General features: G+C 39.1%; 1 protein-coding gene across 1 annotated transcript in view; it reads left to right on the forward strand.

The window, feature by feature from the left end:
* The first annotated feature begins 2,623 nt into the window (after positions 1 to 2,623).
* The window catches only part of LOC108427549 (copine-9), a 151,319-nt gene continuing 131,850 nt past the window's right edge, over positions 2,624 to 22,092 (forward strand). Inside the window, exons 1-2 of the mRNA XM_017697773.2 lie at positions 2,624 to 2,700; positions 11,610 to 11,650. Of these exons, the coding sequence (XP_017553262.1) occupies positions 2,624 to 2,700; positions 11,610 to 11,650 (118 nt within the window). The remainder of the gene's footprint in view (positions 2,701 to 11,609; positions 11,651 to 22,092) is intronic.

Below are 22,092 nucleotides of genomic sequence, written 5' to 3' on the forward strand. Positions count from 1 at the left end.
GCTTTGGATCATTGTTCTGCTGAAAGATCCAAACTATGATCCATTTTAAGTTTCCTGGCTGAGGCAGTCAGGTTTTCTTTATTGTAGTGTCAGTAGCATATTGCTCTTACCAAAAATAGGTTTTCCCCTGTCAATCAGGATAGTTTTAATGTTGTGCCAAATAACACTGCGAATCACCCTGAACTTCTGATGGAGGGGATTGGGATGGGTTGGAATACTTCATGTGAAACTCACTGCTGTGCTCCCCGCCCTATATATGCTATATTAATATATATATGCTATATATTGAAAGTATTAACTCATCTGCCTTCACACGCATATTAACGAGTGGCATCCAGTTCTTGATAAAAAGGGTTTAATATGATGTCAGCCCACCCTTTGTAGCTATAACAGCTTCAACTCTTATGGGAAAGCTTTCCACAAGGTTTAGGAGTGTATTTATGGGAATTTTTGACCATTCTTCCAGAAGCACATTCGTGAGGTCAGACACTGATGTTGGACGAGCAGGCCTGGCTCGCAGTCTCCGCTCTAATTCATCCCAAAGGTGTTCTATCGGGTTCTGGTCAGGAGTCTGTGTGGGTCATTCGGGTTCTTCCACACCAAACACGCTCATCCATGTCTTTATGGACCTTGCTTTGTGCACTGGTGCGCAGTCATGTTGGAACAGGCAGGAGCCATCACCAAACTGCTCCCACAGAGTTGGGAGCATGAAATTGTCCAAAATCTCTTGGTCTGCTGAAGCATTCCTTTCACTGGAACTAAGGGGCCGAGTCCAACTCCTGAAAAACCAGCCCACACCATAATCCCCCCTCCACCAAACTTTACACTTGACACAATGCAGTCAGACAAGAACCGTTCTCCTGGCAACCACCAAACCCAGACATTGCCAGCCAGAGAAGCATGATGCGTCACTCCACAGAACACGTCTACACTGCTCTTTCAGCGCTTTATGCCACTGCATTTGACACTTTGCATTGTGCTTGGTGATGTAAGGCTTGGATGCAGCTGCTTGACCCTGGAAACTCATTCCATGACGCTCTCTACGCTGTTCTTGAGCTCATCTGAAGGCTACATGAAGTTTGGAGGTCTGAAGCGATTAACTCTGCAGAAAGTTGGCGACCTCCGCGCACTATGCGCCTTAGCATCTGCTGACCCCGCTCTGTTGGTTTACATGGCCTACCATGAGTTGCTGTCGTTCCCAGTCGCTTCCACTTTGTTATACCACCAACAGTTGACTGTGGAATATTTAGTAGTGAGGAAATTTCACGACTGGACTTGTTGCACGGGTGGCATCCTATCACGGTATCCTGCTGGAATTCACTGAGCTCCTGAGAGCAACTCATTCTTTCATAAATGTTTGTAGAAGCAGTCTGTGTGCCTAGGTGCTTGGTTTTATACATCTGTGGCCATGGAAGTGATTGGAACACCTGAATTAGATGAGTGAGTGAATACTTTTGGAAATATAGTTTATATACAGCCATATGCAAAAGTTTGGGTACCCTTGGTCAAACTGGACATTTTGTTAATTTTCTGAGTGAACACCTCCAACTTAAATTCACAATTACTGATTATTTGTTGAATTTAACAAATTGGGAGGTAAAAATGCCACATAAAATGTGGCCTTTGCAAAAGTTATGCCACCTTTTATCTTGTCTTTATTTTTTTCCAATATAAACACATATTTCCAAATAAACAGATATTTGCACTACAATTTGCAAGACAATGTCAGTTTGTTTCCTGTAGAGGATGTTTTAAGTTATTTCTCTTACAAAATCTTCATAACAGTCTGTCTGGGATTTTTTACCTTTTGCATATGACTGTATTTTGGCATGCCAAAAGTTACTAATAAAATGACTTCTATTTAGTGATATTTGAGAAATAGCTCAAATGGCTGTCTATATAGGCCAATAAAAAGTGCTCATGTTCCTAAAAAATGAAGATCATGCCTCTTCATATGCTTGGTTATGGACGGGGGAGTGAATCGGGCTAGAGCCTGACTGCCTGTGTCTGAGGATCAGAGTGAGCGCGCGGACGATAAAGTAGTTCCTGCCATCAGGCTTATTTTCATTTTTCAGCATCAAATACACATTCACTTTCAGAAAAACCTAGATGTTCGGAATGCTGCTAAAAGGAAACACACGATACGGACGTTCCACGCAAGGATCGACCCTCATAAGGCAGCGTCAGGATCGAAAGTACCGGTATTTGAATATCGATCCGCCCTGCTCTAACCAGGGCCACGATAGAGGTGCGCTGGACTGGGGTGTCGATAAAAAGCCCTCCACGTCCTGTCGATGTGATTTTCCTGTGTTCTGTCGCCCTCTGCCGACTGAGCCGCAGCACTGCGCTTTTCTCGCGCTTCACTCGGCGCTCTCAGCTCGGCGCGCGCGCGGCGCCGCACATGAAAGCAGCTCGTGCGCGAATTGGCGTCACGCAGGTGAAACGCAGCGGCTCGCGCTCCGTCCTCCGCTCACTTCCCTCGCTCTCCCTCTGTGTTCGCTGTGTCTGTGTTTCCCTCGCGCGGATGGAGAGGCGCTCTGGACGAACCTGCTTCTGGATGGAAAAGTAAAAACTTCATTTTTTAAAGGTATAAAGGAAAAGCCCCAGCCGCTCGCGCCTCAGCATGGCCTCTATCGGGGACTTCGACCCGCTCCATTCTACAGTGCCGGCAACTAAGATTGAAGTTACTGTCTCATGCAGGTGAGTCTGAGATGTGTGACTGAAACGCACGTCTAAACGCGTCAGGCAGAGTTTGAGACGCTGTAGTTTTAACTGTCGGTAAAGTTAAAACTGCACAATAGGCATAAAAGTGTGGAATGTGCTCCTTTACAGCTTCATCAAAGAGTAAAACGACCAACCTTCTCAGCGTTCTTTTTTCATGTTTCCGTTCCACCTTAAATGGTGCACCAGGTAGGTTCAGGAGCCTGGAGGCGTCAGGAGCCTGGAGGCGTCAGGATGGAACTGCTGCACCATTTAAGGTGGAACGGGAAATTGGAATAAGAAACCAACTTCAGCCTCGTGACACAATGGGACCCCACTTAGAAATGACTGCTAGCGGCTAATATACATTTTCCCTGAAGACTCGTGTGACTATGATTAAATTATGTTCATATATGAATTTGCTGGCTGTGTTTCGGCCCCTCGAGCTTTCGCCACACGTTAAAGCGCAGAGCGCGCGGCGATTTGAGGGTAAACACGACCATAACACACGCCGTTCTGAGGAAGGAGGATTCGTGTTGTGCTGAAATCCGCGAGTTTCACAGCTGGAAGAGTTTGCTGTGAGTTGCTGGGTATTCTATGGCGTTAGTTCAGGACTCTCCTTTGCTGCAGTGACAGGCTCTACTCTCGCGCTAGATGTTGGAGCATAGCTGTGAGGCTCTGATTGCATTAAGCCACAACAGCCACAACAGTCGGCTATTTATGTTGGATGGTTAGTTCTGGATTACAGACGTGACTCCAACTCATTCCAGAGAACGCAGCTCAGTGCTCCAATGCTGGGGGGCTTTATACACCCCCCCCCCCCCGCTGATGCTTGGCATTAGGGATGGTGACCTTAGGCTCATGTGCAGCTCTTCTGAACGTCCAAATCTATTAGAAGGTTTTTTTTTCTGTGTAGATGACTCAAGCAGTTTTGTGCGCAGCTGAACAGTTGTTTCAAGAGTGGGTGCTCCATAAAGTAACTGAATTCACTAGCTGTCAGGTGTGTCTGGATACTATTGGGCATAATGCTGGCTCACTATTAGAAATGCTTTAGTCCAGTTTTAGCAGATGCTTATAGTGTATTACTTTGTAACTGAGGAAATGAAAATGCTGCAAGTAGTCTAATTGCATCACTAAAGCATTTTAGTGGGAAATTAATAGAAGAAACATCATATCAGGGTTTTAAACTTGGGTTTAATGTTATTTCTGTTTTCTGATATTCTGTAGAACAGCATTGCATCTCCCAGCCTCATTAGTTTGACAGAATTCATGATTTACACTACCCAGCATGCATTATGCAAATACTGTATGTCATACTAACATTGGGAATCCTGCCCACTGTGATAAAGGACTCCACTGATGTAGGGGCTAATACAGGGGTGTCAAACTCAACCACTAAAAGGGCCATGTTAAAAAATCTCAACAAATCTGAGGGCCAGCTGTGCTTTGATTTACTTAACATTTTCCCATGACCTGATCTGATTATTGTTTCTTTAAAATATGCCCAACTACAATGGCAAGTAAATAGGCACTGAATGTTTTAATGATTCAAACATAATTTTAAATAAAAACAAATTGATATCTAATTAACGATTGACTACATTAGCTGCAGATGACTGATAAACCTGTTATTTGACCTGTGCATTAAATGTTCCCAATGCACAGCAGGGTTTTTAGGTTTTTGTGGAGCTGTCCCACAGATCATTGTTGGGGAAGGGGTGTGTGTTTAACACATGAGGGCTGATTAATACAGACAGGATATTCAGCTTTCTACCAGTAATGCTAGGTATCGTTCTTCCTTTTACATTTTTAGCTAGTGGAAAAGAAAAAAATCTAACAACCCATGTATCATGTGTCAGGCCCAAAGTGCTGGAAGTCTTTCAAAGATTCCTCCCACCTTCAAGATACATCATCAGGAGGTTTTCCTAATTGCCCTAATCTTTAAGCTGGAAAATCTCGCTCTAAATACTGTTGTGTCACCGCTGTAGATTGCAATTAGAAATGGTTACAACTGTAATGACTGTTACATCTTTCATTTTGCTTACACTGTCACTTTAAAACCGGATTGCGTGGTCAAATCTCTTAGGCTTTCCAGAGAGTCGTAGGAAGGATGTGGATGCGCATACATGCACAGCTCCCTCTAGTTTCCCCAGAAACACTGCCTGCAACAGGGCCTCAGGTGTGGGTCTGTGAATGTGCGTGTGTGTGTGATGGCCTATCTGTGGTGGGCAGGAAGGTCCTACTGAATGTAGCCTTATCTCAATCACAGAGCCACAAAGCTGAATAAACAAAGTGACACTAAGTGGCTGTAGACATTTCATCATGTGTCACTGACTCCAATATCATTCCTGAACCATACCTGCCCGCACACACCCACACACCCACACACACGCCTACGTGGTCAAAACAGATGCATTAGCACTTGCAGTCGATTGCAAATTACAGTTTGTATTAAACTGCTGCGTTCCTCAGGTCGTGTAGATCTCTTTTGTATTTTTTATCGGTTCCCCTGTAGACGGCTCACGCTCCCTTATATCCGTCACAGCAGAACAGATGTTTCTACCGGTTTCAGCCCAGCAGATATATTTCCCATCTCTCACTCAGTCTCACAGGGACTTGGTACAGATGTGTATGGATGTATCTGGTTTATGAGGGGAACCAGAACACTGTGGTTACTTACAAACCCAAAGACATCTGAAACTTTTTTTTTTCATCTCTCTCTCTCTCTCTCTCTCTCTCTCTCTCTCTCTCTCTCTCTCTCTCTCTCTCTCTCTCTCTCTCTCTCTCTCTCTCTCTCTCTCTCTCTCTCTCTCTCTCTGCATCATTCTGTCTCTCTGTCTTTCCCTCTAGTCATTCATTCTTTTGGTGTCTCTCATCTTTCTCTTTGCATTTATCTCTCACTCTGCATCATTCTGTCTCTCTTTCTGTCTTTCCCTCTAGTCATTCATTCTTTTAGTGTCTCTCATCTTTCTCTTTGTAAATCTTATCTCTTATCTTAAATCTTATCTCTCATTCTCTCTCTCTGTTTGTCACTCTCTTTAGCTCTCTACCTCCTTCATTCACTATCTCTATGTCTCTTCCTCTTTTGTTTCTGTCCATATGTCTCGATTTCTCTGTGGCTGTCCCTCGCATGCACCACATCTCTTGTTATCTTTCACTCTTTCCTCTTTATCTGTCTGTCTGTCTCTTCCTCTTTCTCTGTCTCACTTATCTGTCTCTCTTGCTTTATCTCAGGGTCTTTCTTTTTGTCTTTTTCACTTTTTTCCTTTATCCATGTCTTGCTTTCTCTTGTTATCTTTCACTCTTTCCTCTTTATCTGTCTGTCTGTCTCTTCCTCTTTCTCTGTCTCACTTATCTGTCTCTCTTGCTTTATCTCAGGGTCTTTCTTTTTGTCTTTTTCACTTTTTTCCTTTATCCATGTCTTGCTTTCTCTTTTTGTCTCTCTCTCTCTTTCTCTCTTTCTCTCTCTGTCTATCTCTCTCTTATTGCAGTGAGACAGAAGATGAATGAAATGTGTTCCTCAATCACAGAAAATCTGAAAATGTGTGTTACTTATAGCCCCCCACACACTGACATCTCTGCATATGCCAAAATGCAGGATTATGAAGATGATTTACATTTAAGAGCAGAACTAATCTGTTGTACTACACTGTGAGGAGAGTACAGGAGCAGCGGCAGTGTTACTCAGACTACAACATTAATCTCCTATTCACAAAAGCCTTAGCCACTGAATCCTAGAATGTATGGAAATACATGATGATGGCATCAGTTTTGTATGTTTGCGGAAAGTGTTGTCTAATGGAGAAAGGCTGCATTATGGTCAATTACGCTTTATTTACCAAATCTGAGCTTTTGTCATCATTCTATAAATTGTTGCAACAGTTGCTACCTAAGAATGGATGGGGGGAAAATGAATAGGTTTTTCCAAAACTAAAAAAAAGATTAAAATTTTTGATTTACTATTATAAAAGTGCTGACGCTGGATCTGAAATCCTACCTGCAAACTCTGATAAATGCCAGTGGAGGAAGAATTACAGTCTGTTCAGGTCAGGCTGTAAATGCCAAAACTCTGTCAAACAAGAAAAAAACTCTATGATATTCAAATTTCCACAAGTAGCCTTGAACATGAGCATTTTTTGACCATGCTAGTATAAACTTGGATATTGAGCTTGCAAAAGACATTCATGTTTCATTCGAAGCTGACAGACATATTAGCATTTATTTTACCTTCTGTGTAACAGTTTTACAGTGACTCAGGGATGTGGGATGAGTGTAGAGGGTGCGGCAGCACCCCCAGATTTCAGTGTTGCTTATTTGCAACTACTAAAATCTGAACTTGAAACTAATTTGTCCTGTATCTGCTTGTTTTGCAGTGGAGTTTATATTTTTATTTTTTATTAATATATTTTACAAACCTGCAGTATCACTGCACTATTTACGTTAATAGTGTAGTTTCATTACAGTGAGCCGAACCACTTCACTCGCCACTGCCAACTGCTGTGGAGGGACGTCACTAAAACACATGCAGGTTGAGGTGCAAAGAAGGAATGTGTACACAGAGCTATAGGCCATTTCTGCAAACCTGCAATGATGTCCCTCACTTTGAATGCATTCGTTTTCAATCAGCCATCCTACTCTGAATGTGTTTGGACATCACTCAACTTATTAAAAGTTCATACAGAAGGAGAGATCAGAAAAATCAGGGTGTGCATCAGTGAATTCATGGGTCAGTTATGTGGGTACATTGTCTTCTCTATTCTCTATTTGAGAAAAAAAAATCAAATGAAACAAGTGCAAATCATTTTGAATGACATCATTATTCATATCATAGATATACTGCTTAAAATTTCCCACATTTCTGGCTCCTTTCTGCAGTTTTCCCTCTGACTGTGATGCATTGGTCCAGCTACTACTCATACTTGCAGTCAGTGGGCTATTTGCTCACGAAATTGTTCCCACCTTTTGGAAATTAAAGCACGATTGGTTGATTCCACTCTCAATTCCTAATTATGCTAGTGGGTAATCTGAAATATTTTTCTTGACTCACAGAAATCGTTAGAAAGCTCTGAAGGTTCCTGACTGTTGTAGAACCTTTACAATATACATTTTGTGGAGGTTCTGTAAGCTTTAACCCTTTATTGTCCTCACAAGAAAAAAATAATGGAATTTTATATTTTGTGTTTTTTAATAGTTTGGGACAATAATAAAAAAAATTGGTGTTTTTTTGTTAGTTTTTTTGCCCCACAGTTTTTAAAATATTCACGTCTACCAAAAGGTCAGAATGGCGCTGTGTCATATGTAGTGACTCAAAATGTGCTCTACCAAATGGTTGAGCAGAACATTAAAGAGTTAAAAAGCTTCACGCTCATGCATCAAATTTACAACAGTGGGTCTTTAAAGAAAGTTTTTTTGGGGGAAACTAAAAGTGGTTATTGTATGGAATTGCTCTAAAGAACCATTTTAGGTAGCTTTGTTTTTAAGACTGGAGTATATTTACAGCAGTGGTACTTTATGGAACCATCCATTAAAAGGTATTTCAGGGAACCAAAAAGTGGTTCTTTTATAGCAACACCGTTTTGGCAGCTTTATTTTTCTGTGTGTGGCAGAGGAGCATGTTTGTTGTCTTATGTAAAACCTGACCGCCACCGTAGCTTTATGTACGCAGATCCTGTTAGACACAGATTGAGCGTAGCTGACACCCCAGAGTGCCACAGAGCACACACACTCTTCTTATGAATCTTGCGAATGATCCTGCGCTTCACTCAGACACGTTCATCAGTCAAAACCTTGGCCTATTGCATTTACTACTGTGTTTAATATTTTGGACATGAAAGCAGCTCTGAGGTTTTTGTAGCTTAGGGGAGTTGAATATAAATGTCCCTGGCCTTTCTGTCTCTCTCTCTCTATCTATCTATCTATCTCTCTCCCTCCTTTCAGCTCCTGCCTACATGCATGAAGGCAGTTCCCCACTGGGTTACGGGGGCTCCAGAGAGAGTATATGCGTTTGTGTGTGATTTGTTTTTGCCCTAGGTGTGCCTTTTGCAAACCTCTTATTATCATATGAGATCGAGGCATTTTAGTTATTCTTGGCTGTTGACAAGGCTGCTGTTATACACATCTGTTTGAGCCAGTACTGTTTTCATAGCCCTACATTTTCCAGATTGACTAAATGTCTAATTTGCAGGCTAGTCTTTAATAATTAGAGGCTGTTTGGTACACGTTGGTGTAACTCAACCCAGTTAAAACATAGATGCTTACAAATTACTGCCATTATGTAACGAAGGTATAATTATGTAATATTTTTACCCTTTGTTTGTTAGTCATCCGTTACTGGCTCAGGTGTGGTCACATGATGGAATTAATATTGCAACACTGAAAGAACCACTAGAGAAAAAAAGCACATTTCTAGCCAACAGCCTTTATCTCACGTCTAACACAAGTTTGCATTCCAAAAGCTAGACTGCAGTTTAGGTGGGCTGCTATGTCATTGAAGGCTGTTTCAATCAGAAGGATCTTTTAATAAAGCCAAGCGATGCAGCCTACATTCTGACAATTTTTGAAGATGCTACCAAAGTATACTTCATGATCTTCTGCCGCCCTTAGTTTTTTGCACGCACATTTGACCCAAATAAAATTCTAGTGGAATGTCAGTGTAATGAAAATAGTTGACGCAGGCAAAAGTTGACGCAGGTTCAACTTCTCATGTGTAGAAGTTAAACCTGAAAAAATGTTGCCTTGGTACACATGTTTATTGGATGTTACTATAGTTACTTTCTAGTATTTAGCCCAGCAACCCTCTGGGTATTTCAGCCAGTGATTTATAGGTGTACCACGTCAAATGCACAGGAAGTATAAGCCTACATGTTTCCACATCATTGCTGAGCAGAAGGTATTAACTTCATGTAGATGATTACCTCCCACCTAACATTATACTGGTGGTGCTAACATTAGTTCATCTACTGATTTGAAGGGGAATTCTACCAAAGTTTCTGCATAATTAAGCGGTTAAGATGTAAATAAAGTGATTCCGAGTGGTGTGATGTGAAATGCTCTGTTCTGCAGAAAGTGGTGGTGATGGAAACTAGATATCTGAAGAGTTTAATGCTTTTAAAAACTACATCACATGATGTTTTTTATGACCTGGTTACAGGTGCATTGCTTTTGGCCTAAAACATACATAAGTAGTAAATAAAATGGCTGTATTTGCATTGTAGATATTGCATTGCAGCTCCTGGTTCCTATCACCAGTGTAAAGACATTTCACATCAAACCACTCTGAAAGACTGCATACATTTCAGCTAGTGAAGTACTTAAATATGTTTTTTATTCCATTTATATATGGTTTTGAACAACTGAGGTTTTGACATTTATTTTATTTGAATGGAGAAAGTCTTGCTTATACATAGAATCCTCCATCTGCAACAAAATTTTCCTGTGTGCTACTGATTGATACAGGTAGATGATCAACAAATTAGTAAACAAACAAATAGTTTCATTTAAGCTAGCAAAATCCTTTCCACAGGGTAACAGATTTCTCCCCAGCATAGTTGAACACAGCATGTACTGCTCTACATGTGAGCATCAACTTTTTATGCACGATTACTCATCTGTACACTCTGTTAAGTGCATAGACTTCTGTGAGTTTAAGCTTAATGTGTCAGCTTTTGACAGCGTCAATTATTTTCACTTCACAGGCAGATGAAGGCCAGTAAAATATACAGCAAAATGTACTATTCCTGTAGTTGTGTGTCTGTTTAATACAGTGTAAATTGAACACATGGTAAGTACTGCACCTGTTTTCTGAGAGGTGAACATGTTTTAGGTTTAAGAATAGCATTCAGTTACAAGCAAATGAATGTTTTTTCACATTACATCATTTACGTCAGTGTTTTGTTTGCCAGTTTCATTCAGTTTTTCTAAATCAAATTTTGAGCTCAGGCTTATGACATGAGAAAGCAGTAGTTGCATTATGTAATAGTATTACATGTTCCTTACACAGTTCACAGAAAGGTATGTAGATTTTTTGTTTAGCTTTAGCTTTATTGTTTTTCTGTATTATTTCCAGTGATGTGGCCAAGTCAGCTCAGAAATATGTTTAGGTTGTGACGGCGGAAATCTGAAAAAGTACCTAAGAAAATCTGTACATAAGTAGTTTTTTATTGAATTACTCATTAACCCTTACTTGAGTAAATTATCAGTAGGGATTTTCAGTACTCCTTACACCCCTGTGTAATACAAATGAGGAGCCTTCATCAGACAGTGCTGTCTTTCTCAGCCTAGTGACCTGACAAGCTGAAGAATATCTTACTTACACAGATTTTTATCGCTGTAAGATCTAAACTTTGTAACCTTTTCCATGTTTTAACATCATTTCATAAAACCAGCCGCCCTGTACATGTTTCAGGAGGAATGCGCCAAAAAGAGGTTCCAAAATGAGAAAGTAAAATCTTGTTCCATTAACTTCAAAGTTAACAGTCAAAGTTAAAGTTTTTTTCCCTCTTCTGAAAAATTAGCATTTTGGAGGTCTAAGGGTTTGCTTTGGTGGCTGCATTTTGCTGTTTTAAAATGTAAATTTTTTTCTTTAAAATGTCTGTTTTCATTGTTGCATTGTTTACACCAATTTCCATGGACTAGCTATGATGTGAGAAAGTAATTTTATGCCTGGGTGAAGCTGGAGTCATCTACCTTTCAATAGCAGCTTAGATTTGTCCAGATGTCTATTATTAACAGGGCTGCAGAGGAATCTTGTCTAACCGCATGTTTAACATTGCGGTCGTACAAGTCGATCTGGGCTGTCATGAATGCTAGCTAACTAGTTTAATTGATTGATTAGTCTCTTCTTAAAAAAATGATTGTCTCAATTTGTGTCAGTGTTGTAATTTGCATTTCTCTCTTGTTCATTTTGACAGGAATTTATTGGACATGGACACTTTTTCTAAATCGGATCCAGGTAAGGATAGTTCTTTATTAGAGTTTTCTGTGCTGAATCACTTTGATAAAACAAATACACACAGGCAGATACACATTGTTACTTCATCGACACATTTTAATGCAGTTTGCTCTGGTTATCTTTCTGAGGCCTGTAATGGTGCTTCTTGTTAAAATGCCAAATCAATGCACCCCTCAGGACAACTAATCATTAACTAGTTCTGCATCACTTAGCTGCAGTTGTTGCTGGAGTAGCGTCTGAGTGAGCTGACGTATGTGTGGCTCTGTAGTCGATATCTTGACTCATTGAGGGTCCTCTCTCTGTTTAGAAGGAGCAGCATGAGCAACATTAACTCACTGATTTGAGCTTGTGACCTTTCTAGTGATTGGTTGGGCCAGAAGAAGTGACAGTCTATGTCATTTAAAGTGCAGACACTTAATTTTACACAGAATAGAGTGCATGTGTCTGAAAAGGGGGGATTCTAGGCTTGCAGACAGGTTTTTTGGGGAAAAATCATTTTAAATGTATTTTCTCTTGGCTTTGATATAATCCTCATGCAATAGTAGATCTCTCTGCTATCAAATGGCAACATCACCACTCCAGCAATGAAAAGATCAGTACATGCCTGCCTTGATGCAAACAAAGCCTGTCACAACATCTTTTTCTACTGTTGGCAATGCAGTGCTGCCCAAAGCACCACACTCTAGACAACAAACAGAGAAAAGCCTGTCAGTCTGACATGCAGCCATACAGACACCTGCCTGCTTAAATTGCACAGGGAAGGATGAGAGAGGAGCTGTTTTACTTCATGACAAAAAAAGGCTAATGGCCATTTGGTATCCCATGCAGAGAAGAGTAACACATCTAGATAAGGTGGGACAGTATGACAGTACGTTATCATTATCGAGATACACTTTTCTGAGGATATCATAGGTAATGTCAGTACTTCTAGGACATTCATAGGATTCATGAGCAAGACACATTTACAGAGCCCATAAACGACAACAACGATGTTTAAAAATGGAAAAAACTGCATTATTTTGGTAATTTTCTTAAATGTTCTTAAAGGGGAACTCCACCAATTTTTAAAACTTTTTACATTATTAAATGCTTAATATGTAAACAAAGTCATTCAGGGTGGTTTGCTGAAATTCTCTATTCTAGAAAAACTTAGTCACAATTGTCACAGTAGTGGTGATAGGAACCAGACATCCACCTCTAACAGCTCCCACATAGAAAGTTATTACATAAAACTGTTATGAATACTCAGCCTGATATCTAAGACATTGTTTTACGATAGTTTTGTGATAAAGTTTTTGGTCTAAAATGTATTTTAGTCAATGTATTTTAAAGGTGGAGAGGTACATGCAGGGTGTCCTCAAAGAAAGCTTTTTTTCAGATTTATTTTTATTTTACCACCATCAACATTACATATAAAACTGAGAAGATATATGTAGGTTCACTGGTGGATTTTGAAAGTAAATAAAATGTCTATACTTGTGTTGTAGACATTGTGACCCCTGGTTCCATTCACCACCTCTGTAAAGAAATCCATAAGTTAGAGTTCTGACGTTTATCTGTAAATGAAAAGTTTTACATCAAACCACACATCAAAACACTCTTACAAACTGTTTACAAATGTATCATGGAATTATACCATTAATTTAATTTTGAAAAGTCAGTCATATTCCCCTTTAAGTAATTGTATTTTGCAGATATTCAATTAAAAAATAAACATTGTTTGCAACTACTGAATATATTTTGCAGTAACTAACATGAATTGGGAACATGCTAGGACAGTGTGAATGGGTGAGGATATTCTAGAACAGTGTGAATGAGAAGGAACATTTAAGAACAGTATCAATAATGCAGACCTTTCAAAACAGTATGAATGAAGGGAAAAGTTCTTGACCAGTAGGAATGGAGGGCATTTCAGAACAATGGAAATGAAACTGTAAGAAAAAAAAGGAAGATTATAAAACATTTTAAATGAAGCAGGACATTCTTGACCAGTGTGAATGAAGGGGAACAGTCTAGAGCAGTGTAAATGAGGCAAAACATTCTAGAAGAGTTTAAATGAAGGAAAACAGTCTAGAACAGAAAGAGTGGGAACAGTTAAGAAAGTGAGAATGGAGAAAAACATTCTGGAACAGTGTGAACAAAGAGGAACATTCTAGAACAGAGTGAACAAAAAGGGACATTCTAGAACAGTGTGAATGAACGACAACTTTCATGTGAACAATGTGAATAAGAAGGAACGTTCTAGACATGTATGAAAGGAGGTGAACTGTCTAGAACAATGTGAATAGAGGAGAACATTCTATAACCATGTGAATAAAGAGGAACATTCTAGAAAAGTTTGAATGGGGGAACAGTCTAGAACAGTGTGAATGGAGTTGAACGTTTTAGAGCAGTGTGAATAAAGAGGAACATTCTAGAACAGTGCGAATGGAAGACAATTTTCTAAAACAATGTAAATAAAATGGAACATTCTAGCCCACTGCTAATGATGGGGAACAGTCTAGAGGGTTCTAGAGGCGCATTCTAGAACCATATGAATAAATGCAAACAGTCTAGAACAGTGTGAATGAAGGAGAACATTCCAGAGTTTTCTCCAGGCTTCAGTGTTCTCCCTGCACTAAAACACATGGTTACGTTAACAGGATAAGTTTCAGTCTACGAGAAACAGTTGAAACAGTGCAACAGAATAAAGCTGTTCCCCTCAGGAACTGGGATCGTGTATCATAGCCTTGAATAATATGAATTAACAAAACAGTGGAGTATTCAAGTTTACTTTGAGACATTGTTTATAAATATAGAAAACAATCTTGGGAATATCTGGAATATGTGTATGTCTGGTAATTTCTGGGATAGCCTCACATACCCTTTAAAGCACATGTATTTTCCCGGCAGGAATTTGCAGCCACACAGTAATTATATCAGTTCAGTAAACATTGTAGGAATTTATAATGTGCAGTGTTACATAAAGCACCTTAAACTCTTTGTTTATGTATGTCAGCTTTTTAATTAGAAAATCTAGCCTCAGTTTTTATTGTCTGTTTCCAGCTGTATTACCTAAACTTCACAAACCACCATCTGCTGCTGACGAATTTCAAATGGAGGTTTGTTATTCCCTTTGAATGAGTGAACAGCCTTTATATCTGTAGTAGAGTGGACACCTCAAGTCTGAATCGATCAATACTGAAGAACTAAATATTGATTGCGTGAATGCGTATTAGATTTTTATAGGTTCCATGGTATTATGGGATGGTGATTTACACTGTCATTTGGAATCACTGTTTCCAATTAAATTAAACCAGTGTGGTTACAGACAAGTTTATTAAATCACTATAATGTGTGACTCCTGTACAACATCAGAGTTTTCAGATAATCAGTAGGACACTGGGAAGTGATAAAATTGTAGGTGTGTTCAAATTGATAAAGAGAGCTGTAGATTATTGTAAAAGGACTGAGAAAGCTGTGATTCAATATCATTGTAATTAAATAAAATAAAAAAATAACATGTAAATATATGGAGTATTTTATATATGAATATAATATAAGAAATATAAGAATAACAGACGCTGTTGGCTGAATATTTTTGGTTGATTGACTGTTCTCAGTCCAGCAGTAACACAGTGAACGCACACTAACATGTACCAGTGCAGCATAAGCTGACACACCACAAGTCAGTGTAGTGTCACTGCAGTGCTGAGAATGATGCACCACCCAAATAATACCTGCTCTATGGTGGTCCTGTGTGGGTCCTGACCATTGATGAGTGGGCTAAAGGTGAGATAACAAAGTGAAGCAGATGGACTACAGTCTGTAATTGTACAACTAGAAAGAGCTCCTATATGGTATGTGGAGCTGAGTGTAGATACAAGTGCTAAGTGAGTGTACATAGCATTCCGTCTTGCAAATTCAGTTTTTTTCTTTGTTCTTTTTCAAGTGAGCAGTACATTCACAAACAACCACAACCTCTTATGTAGTAGAAAGACGTACATTTAACGTATCTCCCATATACCCAAGAAATATTAGCAGGACAGAAACAGAGAATGTTTGAATGCTGTAACGGTGCCTAAACTGAGCCCAAATCCCCAGAGAGGTTTAATCGTTGCATTCTTCGTGTAAGAGGAGGAGGAATGATTAATGGGGCAGTGGGCATAGCTGCCAGAGATACAGGTTCACTAAGTCCTACAATTTCAACTAGACAGCAGAGAATTGAGTGTTTTCTGCTGTAATCAGTATTGTACAGATCTGGGGTTGGCAGCCCAGTAATAGAAACTGAAATTTGGGTGAGTCGCCCCACATAATAATTTCAGTCTTTGTGGAATATGTTTTCTTGTCCCAGATTAATTCCAAAATCATTGTATTTATTAAAAAAAAGTTTGAGAGAGGAAAATTGGTATACAGTGAAACAAACAAAAAGCATTGAAGGAGTGATAATTTCCTAAGTGTGTATAAATAATGAAAAATGGGTAAGACAACGCCATGTTTGTGGTTAAAGGACTTTAAAATGTGTTGTAATTGTGTTGGAGTAGTTTTAGACTGATTTGTATGAGGCTGTAATTTCAGAAGTTGTTTGTGTGATCTTTTTTGAAGATCAAGTGCTTTTAGATTGCTCCAGCTCTTTATGGCTCTTGGCCTCAAAAAGAGCGCAATACCGAGAGTGCAAAAAGAGAGATGACGAGCGCAATACTGGCGAAGTGGATCTGCATGTATTTGTGTCTGTATTATTACATTAAGCTGTGCAGCAAGAGTGCCCAAGGAATCTCAGTTTCTCCAGCAGTCTCTCCAATACAAAAGTAATTAAAGCTCTCTCCACTCTGGCTGATACGAGCCCAATTAGACTTGCTCTTTCATCAGTTTCTGTGTGAACATACTGGCTCCCTGAACAGCCTTGCTCGGCCTCAGCTTCCCTCAATTCCATAATTATTATTAACGCTAATTTAATTGCAGTTTCTCTTTTGTACAAGACCATTTTCTTGTCTTTGACAACATTGATTATGGGATCTCAGCAGAGGATCACATTCAGTGGTGAACTGTAGCTATTAGAACTAGATATTCAGTTCAGGCTATAAATGTAAAAAATACACCTTCATACAATACAATATCTGCTGATCCCTATGGGATTTCTAATAGTATGTTAGTGATAAGCTAACTCTGTTGCATTTTAAAATTTTGTGGCTGTTCTAGATTAAAGACAGACATTTGAAGCTTGTAAAAGATTTTCCATGTCTTATTTTCAGCTTATTATAGGCATATTATTAATGTATGTTTTACCTAGTGTCTAGCAGTTTTACAGTAACTCTTTTCAGAGCTCTGACAAAGAGCTGGTTTCCACTTCTAACAACTAACTGAAAAGTGGTTAGTGCCATCACTAATATTCACAATAAATGATGTATCTAGGACGAAGAACACCTAGTGACATTTTTATCACAATATTGGTCCCTCTCACACTGTCGGTTCCTTATTATGACGTGTAAGGCCTACTGTCAGGGTCATAAAGTCTTGACCAATGAGAGAGCTAGTCTGGAAATCTATATAGATTTCACAAGAAAAAAACATCCTGATTGGATGATTTCCTCCTGGGGTTTTCAAGGATTTTATGAACTAAAAATGAATGACTAATAATTACTGAAAATCATTACGGTTTTTCTATAAGCTTAAATGCCTCTTAAGGTTCCCCCTGATCACTTCCCTTGTCAAATTCCCATTTGCACCACATTCTTGACGTGATGTGTTTGGATGATATTTGTGAATTAATGAATTTCCAAATTTACCACAAGGAAGTTTCACTCTAATGGCTGACCAAATTAGCCATGTTCCACATGTTTACTGTTTGTGATAGCACCAGCCAGTACAGAACATGAACTGGGCAGACCAAGTTAATGGAAAATATATCAATGGCACTTCAGTGTCTATTTCATAATGTGCATAACTGATTATAAAATAAAGTACCTGTATTGAATAGCAGGCCTTATCAGTTAACAACAGTAAATAATACATTTTCATTGTGAGAGATGCCATTGCTAATTGAAACAAACAACTGGTAATTAAATTTTGTTGATGTGACAATTTCATGACTTGCAAACTGATGAGGGATGCACCAATAATATCAACACTAGAAACTTTAAGGTGGGTGACTGGAAATTTTAACTTGAATTGAATAGACGGAAATGTGATCTGTTCAGTCTGAGTCTGATACCTTCATACAGATATTACTCAAAAGATTGTCAGCAGCAGGTTCCACCTAGAGAACAGTCCAGAGTGTCCCTCAAATAAGTCCTTGCAGTGAGCAGCATTTTTTTTGCTGAGAAGTTGCAAGCTTGCTGAGTTTCTCTGGTATAAATCTATGTTAAAGTGAATGAATCCACATGCTTGATTCATGTGAGTTATTCACTTAAACCATTTAACAAGCAGCATATATTCCACATTGCTTTTTGAACACTAAAAAAATTACAGGTATACCTGTAACGAGAGTAGATTCTACAGTAGTTGCTTCATGAATCCAAGTGCTATCACCTACAATTTAAGCCTGAGTCTTGAAGCAGGTCATTTGAGTTCCAGCAAACCCTACAAAATATGTTAGAATTCTACAGTGACTGTTGAATGCAGGCTAAATGTCATGTACATCCAGTTGGCCAAAGATATTGTACTTAATACATTTATTCAGATTTTTAGTGTTGAACTTTCATTCCATATTGAAGCAGTGTGCTGTGTTCCTGCTGTAATGTATACTTTTTAGCAGCATATTTAATGCTGGTAACACAAGTTGATCTGCAAACTGTCATGATTTTGCACAGCTGTTAAAACCTTTATTAATAATGAAATAACCAAGGTTGGTGACCCCTGTTTTATATGTTTTTTGCTTTGAAATGAGTAGAAGACTGATAGACTGACAGGTATAATTGCAGTACCACATGCTGTGGCAAATTGTGAGTCAGTGTATGTTGAATCAGTGCTAATGAGCGATGACTAGGCAACTAGGTATGCACTAAAAGCTGATTTTGTCAACATCAGTGATTGTCAGGTTGGTGAGAGTCAAGGTGTTATTATGATGTGTTGGGAAGGCTCACACAACATTTTTGGGGGGCAGGGCCTGAAGGGAAAAAAAGGCAGCTTGAAAATTAATGAAGATTGATTTAATTTTCAGCATATAGCAGACAACATAAATTTTATGCACGCTGACTAAGGGGGCATTGGTGCAGTCTGATGGCAAAAGGGCAGGAGCGCAACCCCCCTGGGTTCTATCTATGCATGAGCTGGGTGATAAGACATCAGTAGAGCATGACCCTCAAAAACTTGAGTGAACTGTATGCTGGTGTATTTGCAACTTGGTGTAGAATGTAGCTTGATTTGTGCACCTCTTGGGTTTTCTTTTATTTATGCATGACCCAAATTTCCCCTATGAAGCTCCAGTCGTGACTGGTTTACTTCAAAAAAAGACATGCTGATCAACTGTAGAGCAGCGAGATTTACATTTTTTTTTCTTACAGAAATGGAGGAACTTACACAAGTATCTTCTATCAAGCAGAAATGATCCTTTTGAAATTTTAATAAGTGAATTACTTTATTTGAAAGGAGTTTTTATGTGTGAAATTTAGTGGACTGACTAAAGTTAATTGAATTCAATTCACATTACTAGCAAAATATTATGCTACTTGTGTGTTGTCAGTAATTATGAGTAATCTATCAAGTATTAAATAACACATTTTCTTGATTCCACTTTGAAATGAACTGACACGTGATGTTGATCCAATAGCTCTAATGGGATTTTACTTCAAGTAAATCTCAATCTGACATGGCGGAAATCACCCTGTTCTTTGTCTCTCTTTTTTGCATCTGTTTGTGCTACAGCTGGCCTGAATAATTTGAATGTTCGAGTATTTGTTCGTTTCATTGATACTTGCTTCTCGGTTTAGTTTTCAGAAGCTTTGTCATTATTTTCAAGCGACAAAGACTGTAGCCTAAACTATAACACATTTCATTGGTGAAAATGGAAAATGTTAAAATGAAAGAATTATAGCTGGTTTGGTTTTATACATCATAAATTCATGTTAGCCATCCATTTGACATTGCCTCAGAGTGCAACAAAATGTTCCACTTTTCACACAGCCATTCAAGCTCTGAGCTCAGTACCGGGTCCAGGAGGACATGTTGCAACTGCCAAGTATAGTACCGGCCAAGCTACTTCTAGAGTGATCCTTCTTGTGTTCTGATGGTTCAGCCGGTTCGGCCTGTAGCTTCAAGGGCTCCCTGACTGTGTATCTTAGTTTTATATGTACAAATATGTTTTTGTACCTTTTCATAACCTAATATTATAAAACAGTGCAATTAAATTAAAAGCCTGAAGACGAAACGGATGTATGGAGTCAATACAACTTGAAAATGAAATTATAATTTCGGTGGATTATGGTAGAATTATGTTCCCTGACTAAAGGTACTGAGATGTACTCTTGATGATACCACCTCGGTGATTAGAAGGGTACTGCCCCAATGACAGTTTCATACCTTTATTTCTGAGAGTATATCTTGGCTATGACTGAGACTGTATATCACCCTCACAGGTGCTTTCCATGATTGAAAAAACAGCGAACTAGCCAAATAAAGTAACTTCATAAAGTTAATAAATGCAACAAACTAAACCTCAAACTTTGGTCATGATACAAGTTCTAAATCTAATTGGTCATGCTCTTAGCACCTACATGACACAGATTCTGTAGCAACATACAGCACGAGAGCAGTTGCGTTTTACTCAGGCTACACCTTTACCACCTACTAGACATACACCTACTGGCCTCTTCATTAAACAAATCTCCTTGTTTCTACACTCTTTGTCCATTTTATCAGCTCCACTTAATATTTAGGTTCACTTTGTAGTTCTACAATTACAGACTGTAGTCCATAAATTTCTCTGCATACTTTGTTAGCCCCCTTTTCCCCTTTTCTTTATAGATTAGGACCTCCACAGGACCACCACAGAGCAGGTGTTGTTTTGGTGGTGGATCATTTGCGCTAGTATGAGTGGATCAGACACATCAGTGCTGCTGGTGTTCTTAAACAACTCAGTGTCACTGCTGGATTGAGAATAGTCCAACAACCAAAAATATCCAGCCAACAGCATCCTTTGACCACTGATGAAGGACTAGAGGATGACCAACACAAACTGTGCAGCAACAGATAAGTAATTGTCTCTGACTTCACACCTATAAGGTGGATCAATAAGGTGGATGTGTCGATTAGACTGGACAGTGAGTGGACACAATGTATCCACTCATATCAGCACACCAACATACCACCACCACTTCGGTGTCACTGCAGTGCTAAGAATGATCCACCGTCCAAATAGTACTGTCTGTGGTGGTCCTGTGGAGGACCTAATCACTGAAAAAAAGCTTGAAAGGGGTTAACAAAGCATACTGGGAAACAGATGGACTACAGTCTGTAAATGTAGAACTACAAAGTGCACACTGATGGTAAGTGCAGCTGACACAAGCTGTAGCGATGAAGTGGCCGATCAGTGTTTTTTAAACCACAGTAATGAATATGAGCTTAAAATTATAGCTAATTATAAAATGTAAATATTGTTGGTTTTCAGGATGATTTTTGTGTTTGTTTGAAAATAGCAGCAATAATTCAAAGTCCTGTTTGGGCCATCCTTTGTTGCTGTGCTACATCCTGTGGCTGGTTCCAGATTAGCCCCTCGCTGGTGTGTGGAGCCTTCTCACAGTAAGGGTCTCTGCTTTGAGTTTGCACACATAGGAATAGCTGATGAATGCTGTAATGAGTTGCACTGTGGTCTCACACACATACATCACACTCCGATTCAGATGGTGAATCAGAGGATAATCTGTGCGAGGTGAAAGTCTTTGAGTGTTTGTGTGTGTGTGTGTGTGTGTGTGTGTGTGTGTGTGTGTGGGATGTAATGATCGGTCAGAGAGGATGTCCTGCACTTCAAACTCTGACCAGACTGAGTATAAAGGGGAAACCCTGTGAGTGTGGCACTCTTTCATCTTTCTCTGCCCTCTCTCCATCCCTCCATCTGCTGTGAATCCAACAGTGTGGAAAAAGGGAGAGGAGTGGTTCGAGTTTTTAAAAAAGAAACCCAGAAGCTCCCTGAGAGGAGTCAAGAGGGGTTTGTGTATGTGACTCACATATATATATATATATATATATATATATATATATACACATAATGTCTATATATACATATATACATACATATATATATATATATATATATATATATATATATAATGTCTATATATGTATATGTATATACACACACACACACACTCCAGTGTTTGAGATTTAATGCAAGGATTTAGTAAAACCCGTCAACATTTCACATTTCACTGTTTGCCATGTATGCATTCTGTGGTATGAATAGGTAATTTCTATGAGAAATTCATTTGTGCCAGACATGTTTATGCATATGTTTTCAGTTTGGTATGAAT

Source organism: Pygocentrus nattereri, chromosome 26, assembly GCF_015220715.1.
Source record: "Pygocentrus nattereri isolate fPygNat1 chromosome 26, fPygNat1.pri, whole genome shotgun sequence".
Taxonomy (NCBI): domain Eukaryota; kingdom Metazoa; phylum Chordata; class Actinopteri; order Characiformes; family Serrasalmidae; genus Pygocentrus; species Pygocentrus nattereri.